Here is an 8991-nt window from a genome sequence, read left to right on the forward strand (position 1 = left end):
TTTTTTTTTAAAAGACTAGACTTAGACCAACCAATGAACTGATGTTTAATGTGAAACTGGCCTCAGCTGCAATTATGCAAAAAAACTTTTCACCTGAGCAATTGCATTAGTAACTGAACAAACAGTGAACAAACAAAAATCTTCTTGCAGAGAAAAACAAGTGCATAGTACTCACTGAGGTAAATATTTCTATTTCAACTTTGTTTAGAATTGTAGCCAAGTTGTTGAAAGTGGTGCCACTTATTGGGTCTATGCCAAATATATATCCACATTCTGTGGGTATGGTACAATACATACTAAAGACATACAGTTTTTACAGCTACATTTAACTTCAGTCCATTAATCTTCCTTTTTCTTTAATGTTCTGTGACAGCACCTCCGGAAGCAAAATCTGCAGGTCTTCATCAAAATGATTATGAGGAGCATAACCACAGTTAGAAGGAAGGCCAGGACATCGAGACTGTGGTACTGGTACCAGGTGAGCTCATGGGCCTGGACCCTCAAATGCTTAGCTCCTTTGTTTCTCATAGTAAACTCTATCCAGAATACTGCCTCGTCCAGGGGAGTAATTGGTCTGTCATGATGGATGCTGGAAAGCTTCATGATGTTTTCCTTGTACCTGTAGATGTAGATTGTGTTTAACTTTCATACTTAGGTTTTGTTGCTTTATGGATGGGGGTAAAAGAAAAGGTTTGACTTGCGTTAGACTGTATTATAAAACATAAAAAATTAACTTGCTTTGCCTGCTTTTGGAAGAAAATATAATATATAGTAATAAAATTATAGTATAATCCTAAAATACAATTTTTTTTTTTTTTTATGTATTTATAAAATTGCATGAGGAATTCTTTTCACTCTGACAGACCTTAAATTTCTTATTAACTGAATATGAAATGACAAAAATAATGAAAAAATGCCTGCCACAGCTTTGTAGAGCCTGAGGTGATATCTTCACACATCTTGAATATAAAGACAATATTTGCTTACGTGATTCAGTCCTTTTTGTAAAGTTAAAGTCAACACTGACCTATAACGAACCCTGTCACTAAACTGCTGGCAAGAAAAGCTATCAAGCTCATGCTGTCCAAATGTTGATTTCAGCAAAAAACGTAGCTATTTTTTAATAGATTTTGTATCTTAGTGTGTTTTTAAACAGTTTTACAATCTGTTGTCAGTCTCAGATTAAATAGTTAAGACTTACGATTTGTCGTTGATGACAGCATTGACTGCATCTCGTACATCTTCAGTCTTCATGGAGTTAAAATCCAGAATAGTTGCAGCTCCCTTATACTTCATATGGAGCATATTTTCTGGCTGGTCACCAAAGATGGGGATACCCACCATGGGAACACCGTGGTAGATGGCCTCATAAATCCCATTAGTGCCACCATGGGTAATGAAAGCTCTGGTCTTGGCGTGACCTGATAAGAAACATAGATCTGATTAGGCCAGCGGTTAAAGCACACAGGCACTGAGGAACTAGCAAAAAAACCCAACATAATAATTGGCAACAATTGCTCAATTGAGTCATTCTTGAAGTAAGACAAGTTCTGAAAAAAATCATAACACATTCTGAAAAGTGAGTATTTGCTATTTTTTGTAGTTTCCTTTTATTGTAAACTGAAGATCTTTAGGTTGTTGTTCATTTTTTCATTACTAGTTTACAAAATGTATATTATGAATATGTAATTGAAATATCTTTTGTGCCTGAATTGATGTGCACCTCCTTGCCAAAGAAAAATCTTACTATAATGTACATATTGTGCATTTTTCTTGTTTATAGATTTTGGATTTTTTTTTTTGGATTGTTAAAATATATTGTATTTTATAGAAGTCATGAAGATAACTTCTAAAGGCTGGCTCACTAGTTTTTATAAAGGTATTTATTACCTAGTAGATCATTCTGAGGGATCCAGTTGTATATTCTTGTATTTGCACCCAGAGTCTCAGGTTTTTCTCCACTGTATCTCCATAGCACCTGCAGTAGAAGGCAATAGTGGTTTAGATGACACATAACACTGTGCTAATTTTGTTTCATAAAATGTTGTCTAGCAGTACATTTAATAATGCATCATGAAGGTAAAAATAACAAACTAATAAAATCATAATAGATGAATTTTATAACAAAAGTTCTGTTCTGTCTTTTATTTGGAAAATAGTCAATGTTTGGTTAATGTACACAGACAATATATTTGTGATTCAGTAAAATACCATCTCCACCCTACACATAAGGTTTTCAAATGGTTTATTTTGATGCAATATGATATGAAAGAAAATGCCATTTTGTTATAACTTTTTGATAGTTGCATTAATTGGAAAATAATTAACTGCTAACCTTGTGCATTATCAAACTTTTCACATTATTGCGGACTGGCAGTCTGCATTTATTTGATTAAATATGCACTACGTCTAGTTTGAGATGTGTAAAAGGTTTAGCATTCATTTCTCAAAGTTGCCTCGTGGCTCCTAAAGAGTGTACTCTAACCTTTTGTGGGATCTGAGCCAGGGCTGAGGCGATCAGATTTGCCTTCTCTGTGGTGATGTTTTTGATCATGGATCCCAAGGAGAAGACCACAATACCATTGTCTCCTGAACTCTGCACAAACTCCTCCATATCCTGTAAGAATAGAAGTACAGTAACATACCACTGCAAACTGGCATTTTGCCATGGTGTGATACTGGCATTTGCTTGTTTTTACTTTTCTTTCCTCAGCATTTAAATAATTTATTCTTTACTGTTATGATCAGGAATTCTGTGGAATGGTACAGCTATAAAAGATTAAGTAATAGATAAATGTAGTAATAGTGGAGACAGCCCCTACTTCTGGTAAAGGTTTAGCTGGTCTGCAGTGGATCCCACCAACAAATTTGAAGTTAGGGAGCAAAGGACGGGGGAAATCAAAGTCCCAGTAAGTTCGCATCAACCAGATGTCTGCTGTACTCATCATTTCGCAGGCACTGGTCGGCGTTCCTGTCAAAAGACAGACGTAATAGGTGACAGTTGCTCATTACAATGCGTCATCAAACTTCTTCAAATCTTAGTTACTTAAATTTTGAAATACTTGCTACACTGATCGACTTTATGAGCAAACAGAAGTAGGACGCTGTGGTCCATAAAAAGGTGTTAATCTCTTGTTTTTACAGCAGAGTTGACTCACCTTTGACTTCAGAATAATATTTATCTAGTTCTTTCCAAAATTTGTTATCAAGCATCATGTCCTGCAGTATGTAGAAGACAAAGTTGGACACTCTCTCTGAGAAGTTCATCTGGTCTGTTAGTTTGCTCATGGCAGCGGGCACAAAGGAAGGTGGAGCAGGTAGCTGACCACAGTGTCTTTCCCAGTTATTGGCTATGGAGAATCGTAGGGAGAAGATCAGAGGGATGTCCAAAATCTCTGCTGTTAAGTCACTGCCAGGGTAGATGGGGTCAGCCAGAAGGAGGTCATATTTTCCCTCCTTCAACTTCTTCATGATGGTGTCTGATTTCATCACACCATCCAAATACTTCAGAGAAAACTGCAGGTTGGTCTCCATTATATCCATGAATCTGCTGTAAATCTGCAAGTAACTCATTTGATCCATCTCATGCATGAAGAAATGAAGGAAGCCTTTGAAGAACTCCTCCATGGTTTCTATTGAGAAGGACACATTGAAGGGTTCATAGCGAAAGCGTGAGGATTCATTGGTTTTCATGTATATTGACGCGGTGGGGGCCAGGACTGTCACCTGGTGTCCCCTGTCGATCAAGGTGTCCAGCACAGTCTTCATGTTAATCCAGTGGCTGCCTTCACTGTACCACACCAAAATGTTCCCTCCATTTGTACTGGATGTCATGCAAAGTACCAGCACAACACATATAGAGATATGCTGTCCCAGCTCCATCGTTAGGTGGAAAGTCTGCTGAAGCCTGGTCCTTTCTACTGTGTGCTCCAAGATGAACAATTATTAACTAAACTAAGGCTGGACTCTGGCTCGTACTTCCTCTTTGTGCAGCAAGACATATTAGGTAATAGTCACGCCCTGATAAACTAGTTCAAGATAAAAGGTAATGGCTGCAAAGTACCAGTGAATTTTATCCGTGACCTGCACTAAATTTCCACAAGTTTAAAACGGGCTTCAAACACCTGGAATCTCACACTTGCTGTATAGAGAGGGGGGGGAAAACAGAAGAAAAGACGGCTGACTCCTGCTCAGTGGGCTTGGCCTTAGTTGTGTAATATGAGGAAGTTGTGAGAGCATGTGGGTGTATGTAGATGTAATCCCTGCATACCGCGGAAGTGTAGGAGAGTGAGGCCAAACATGGGGGAGATATGATATTCGATTCATAAATAATGGAATGATAAGTTTTTTGCCATTTGTGCCTTCTGTACACCGCCACGCTGAATCTGAAATGAAACACTCAAAGCTATGTTAGCCTTAATTTTAGGCTTTTAAGGTTTTTTTTATTTAAGGCTTTTTATTGCAGTAAAGAAACAGTGATGGTTATCAGCATGTGTTAAAATTTAAGTAGTAATACCACATCGTGGAAACAGTATTAAAATAATGCAATCCAGTGTCCTATTTACATAAATAAGGGGGGGGGGGCAAAACATTAGAAACACCTTTTAAATGGTGTACTCCAGTATGATTCCACCACCTACTATGACCTCAATAATGCACGTTTTTGAATTATCACCTTTTGAACTGTTTCACCATAAAACAGATATTATAACCTTGTCAAAGTAGAATTCATGGCAGAGCTGCTGTAGTGACATGTTAGATTGTAAAGGTGTACGTTATCAAGTGGCCACTGAGAGTCTACTCTCTGAAAAATACATTTTGATGCTATTGTCACATTATATCACTAGAGGGCACACAGACCTTGTGCTGTAATAAGTGTAAAAGTGACTACTACTGTCTGAGTACTGTCTGTTGGTAAAAGACTTCAGGAGGATCCACTGTCTATCTGTGGTGATGTAATCTGTGAGTTGAATAAGGAAAGACATTTGCAATGAGGAGTGCAACAACCTTTATTCATTATCACATTATCAGACACAGCTACTAGTCCCAGGCCACAAATTCAAATCCAGGGTATTGTCGGCACATTACAGTATGTACTGTACTTAAGACCAATAAGATAAAGTCTTTGTTTTGATTTATAAGCTCATTACATCTACTGCATTTCACTTCTGTCCATTACTCAGCCTTTTTCTTTCCTCTTCTTCGACAGCACATCCTGAAGCAGAATCTGCAGGTTTTCATGAAGAGGAGTATAAGAAGTAGAACAACCGTGATGATGAAGCCCAGGACATCGAGACTGTGGTACTGGTACCAGGTGAGCTCATGGGCCTGGACCCTCAAATGCTTGGCCCCTTTGTTTCTCATGGTGAATTCGATCCAGAACACTGCCTCATCCAGTGGACTCATTGGTCTGTCACGGTGGATGCTGGAAAGGCGCATAGCATTTTCCTTATATCTATGAAGGGACAGGTGATAGAGGGGTATAATTAAATTTTCACTTGGTTAATCCTGCAAAAACACTGATTAGACCATGGTTTTTTATGGTATATTAGCAGTTTGGTTTCAGTGTTATTAATGTGATTTCCCAATAAATAACAATTGCAAAGAAGCTGTGACACATCTAAGTACCCTAAAACAAACAAATCATAGTTAAGAAAACTTACGATTTCTCATTGATGACAGTGTTGACTGCATCTCTAAGATCCTCAGTCTTCATAGATGTGAAGTCCAGAATAACTGCAGCTCCCTTAGATTTCATGTGGACCATATTGTCTGGCTGATCACCGAACATGGGGATACCCACCATGGGAACACCGTGGTAGATGGCCTCATAAATCCCATTTGTCCCTCCATGTGTGATGAAAGCTTTGGTCTTGGGGTGACCTGAAATGAAATGTTGATTACTTTCTCGTAACTGGATTCAACTTTTACTTGGCCCCTGGGGAATGATTGGTTGTTTGGACCCTATTGAACCACACTATATAGTATGTACTTTACACTACATTTCATTATTTCCAGAGGCACATTGATGAAGCTGATGAATCAAATTGACTAAAAATAATTAAAGAATATATTATTCTGTACAATGAAGATAAAGATATCCAAAAATAGCTATGACCCAAACACAGTGCAGGCTGTTTAAGAGTTCTCATCTCTTTATCACTTATGTAGTGATATGATTATTTTACAGAAAAAATGTACTTGCCCAGTAGGTCATTCTGAGGGATCCAGTTATATATTCTCGTGTTTGCACCCAGTGTCTCTGGTTCTTCTCCTCTGTACCTCCACAGCACCTATAGATGGTAGTAAAAAATATTTTTAGATTAGCACAGCACTCATTTAGTTTTGTCTTGAAACATTTGATAATTTGAAACTGAAATAGTTGTATTTTCTAACAGAACATCAGTACCTTTATTTGGAAATAAAATGTGCTGACTAATATGTACATATAAAATCTAACCAGTGTGCGATTTAGTACATGACACTGCGTCCAGTTAAATCCATCATTAAGAAGGATATGGCACATGAGAATCTGTGAATGGGAGGCAAGACAGTGTCCTCCAAGTTTACAGTTGAAACTACATATTATTTTAAAAATGGCGAAGGAATGGAGTAAGAGCAATGATCTCAGTCTAATTAAGGTTGTGCAAAGAAGAGTGGGGAAAAATTGCAGTGTCCAGATGTGCGAAGCACTTCATTATATTTTATTTAATTTCGATTATTTTGTCTTTTTCTATTGCTTATTGTAAAAAAAAAGACAAACCAGTCCTGACTAAATGTTGTTAAAAATATAAATAAAATACTTTTCATAGGGATTTTTACTTTATTAAAACATGCAAAACCCCTCTTTTGAAATCTTTAACATAATAAGAGGATGGTCATAACTGCAGGGGTCCTAATGAGTGTACTCTGACCTTTTGTGGGATCTGAGCGAGGGCTGAGGCGATCATGTTTGCCTTCTCTGTGGTGATATTGTTAATCATGGATCCTAAAGTGAAGACCACAACGCCATTGTCTCCTGAACTCTGCACAAACTCCTCCATATCCTGCAAGAAAAGAAGTTCAATATTTTCCCACCACAAATTAACATAAATGTATTTTCTTCTTATTGTTTGTTGTTGTAGTCAGGAGTTCTGACTGGAGGTCAATTTTCTTCTAATAGTGGAGACAGCTCATACTTCTGGTAAAGGTTTAGCTGGTCTGCAGTGGATCCCGCCAACAAATTTGAAGTTGGGGAGGAAAGGATGAGGGAAATCAAAGTCCCAGTAAGTTCGCATCAACCAGATATCAGCTCTACTCATCATCTCACAGGCACTGGTTGGTGTTCCTGTCATGATGCAAAAGTAAGCTCATTGCAAGGTACCAACAATACTTGAAGCAATTAATCCCAAGCAGGTATATGGACAGAGCATTTCATGTGGTTCATATAAAGGTATTTGTTGTAGCAGAGTTGACTCACCTTTGACTTCAGAGTAATATTCATCTAATTCTTTCCAAAAAGTTTTTTCAAGCACGATGTCCTGCAGTGCATAGAAGAGTAAGTTCCACACTCTCTCTGAGAAGTTCATCTTGTCGGTTAGTTTGCTCATGGCGGCAGGAACAAAGGAAGGTGGAGCAGGTAGTTGACCACAGAGTCTTTCCCAGTTATTGGCTAAGGAGAATCGCAGGGAGAAGATCAGAGGGATGTCCAAAATCTCTGCTGTTAAGTCACTGCCAGGGTAGAGGGGGTCAGCCAGAAGGAGGTCATATTTTCCCTCCTTCAACTTCTTCATGACGGTGTCTGATTTTAGCACACCGTCCAAATATCCCAGGGAAAAGAAGAACTCAGTTTTCATTATTTCCATGAATCTGATGTAAATCTGCAAGTAGTTCATTTGATCCATCTCATACATGGAGAAGTGAAGGAAGTCTTCCATATATGCCTCAATGGCTTCCAGTGAGAAGGACACGTTAAAGGGTTCGTAGCGAAAGCGTGAGGATTCGTTGGTTTTCATGAACATTGACACGCTTGGAGTCAGGACTGTCACCTGGTGTCCTCTGTTGATCAAGGTGTCCAGTACAGGCTTCATGTTAATCCAGTGGCTGGCTTCAGTGTACCACACCAAAATGTTCCCTCCATGTGCACTGGATGTCATACAAAGAATCAGCAGAACAGAAGCATAGAGACTCTTTCCCAGCTTCATGGTTGTGTAGCAAGACTTCTGTACGTTGATGTTTTTTATAAGGTCGTGCCAGAGAGACAATAATTAACTAAAGAAGGTTTAGTTAAACTTTGCGCAGCATGTATAACACATTAGATAACAGTCGCACCCTAAGCAAATGTATAAAGGTAAAAGGTAACGATTTGTGTGCAGTTAAAAAAAAAAAAACTGAAAGTGAATAATATTTAACTTCTGCAGGAAATTCATAAAGTTAAACAGAATTCGAAACAAACTGTACATTCTAATTAGCTGTGGAGAGATTGAGTACAATAAAACATTTCAGATCAGAGAGCTTGGCTCCAGTTCTTAATCTGTGGAGGTTGTGTGAGCATGTGAAAGAGGTTCCATGCATGCCACTGACCTGCAGGTCAGGCCAAAGATTAGTTTTTTTGTCAATGTGAGAATGGTGGTTTGGCCTTTATCATTTGCTTGGTACAATTGAAAGTTAAAATATTTTGCTTTATATGTGTCTGTGAAGATTCTCACTCGTCCAGGTGAAGTTATCTGGAAGTTGAATCATGGCAACTAGACTGCCATCCAAGTATTCAACCGGATCTTTGGGGTGGACGAGTCTCTACCTGAGTGTTTTGGTGGGTTCGAAGTAGGTACGTATGCTGAGTTTTCTAAAAATCTTTTTCAGCTTCTCAGCTGAAGCTTTTCAGCTGGAAATGTCAGCTGAAATGTATTGAAAACTACATGAAATGAAATGCCTTTGAAGATGATTCTTACTTAGTTTGGTGATTGATAACATTTTCATTGTACACCTCCAGCAGTTCATGAATTTATAAGT

At 38.2% G+C, this 8991-nt stretch overlaps 1 protein-coding gene across 3 annotated transcripts; it reads right to left on the reverse strand.

Moving 5' to 3' along the window:
* Positions 1-31: 31 nt before the first annotated feature.
* Positions 32-8570, reverse strand: LOC113151335 (UDP-glucuronosyltransferase 2A1-like). 3 transcript variants are annotated; one of them, XM_026344277.1, is made up of 8 exons: positions 7467-8570; positions 5384-5388; positions 3159-3790; positions 2823-2971; positions 2486-2617; positions 1891-1978; positions 1202-1421; positions 340-619 (listed from the first exon to the last, which is right to left on the reverse strand). In XM_026344277.1, exons 1-8 carry the CDS (start codon positions 8181-8183, stop codon positions 340-342), a joined length of 2223 nt encoding a protein of 740 aa, XP_026200062.1. In that variant the 5' UTR covers positions 8184-8570. The 3 variants fall into 3 exon arrangements, with proteins under 3 accessions (XP_026200060.1, XP_026200062.1, XP_026200059.1); XM_026344275.1 differs by lacking the exons at positions 5384-5388; positions 7467-8570 and having other exon boundaries at positions 32-619; positions 3159-3941; XM_026344274.1 differs by lacking the exons at positions 340-619; positions 1202-1421; positions 1891-1978; ... (1 more) ...; positions 2823-2971; positions 3159-3790 and adding exons at positions 5664-5883; positions 6206-6293; positions 6915-7046; positions 7179-7327 and having other exon boundaries at positions 5128-5455; positions 7460-8570.
* Between the last annotated feature and the right edge of the window lie 421 nt (positions 8571-8991).

Source organism: Anabas testudineus, chromosome 9, assembly GCF_900324465.2.
Source record: "Anabas testudineus chromosome 9, fAnaTes1.2, whole genome shotgun sequence".
NCBI classification, from domain to species: Eukaryota; Metazoa; Chordata; class Actinopteri; order Anabantiformes; family Anabantidae; genus Anabas; species Anabas testudineus.

Bases quoted from the DNA above. Each gene is read 5' to 3' on its own strand.
- LOC113151335 (XM_026344277.1), bottom strand. From the start codon at position 8,183: ATGAAGCTGGGAAAGAGTCTCTATGCTTCTGTTCTGCTGATTCTTTGT. The intron at 2,972-3,158 runs GTGAGTCAACTC...GTCTTTTGACAG, and splicing joins ATATTATTCTGAAGTCAAAG to GAACGCCGACCAGTGCCTGC. The intron at 1,422-1,890 runs GTAATAAATACC...GTTTCTTATCAG, and splicing joins CCCTCAGAATGATCTACTAG to GTCACGCCAAGACCAGAGCT.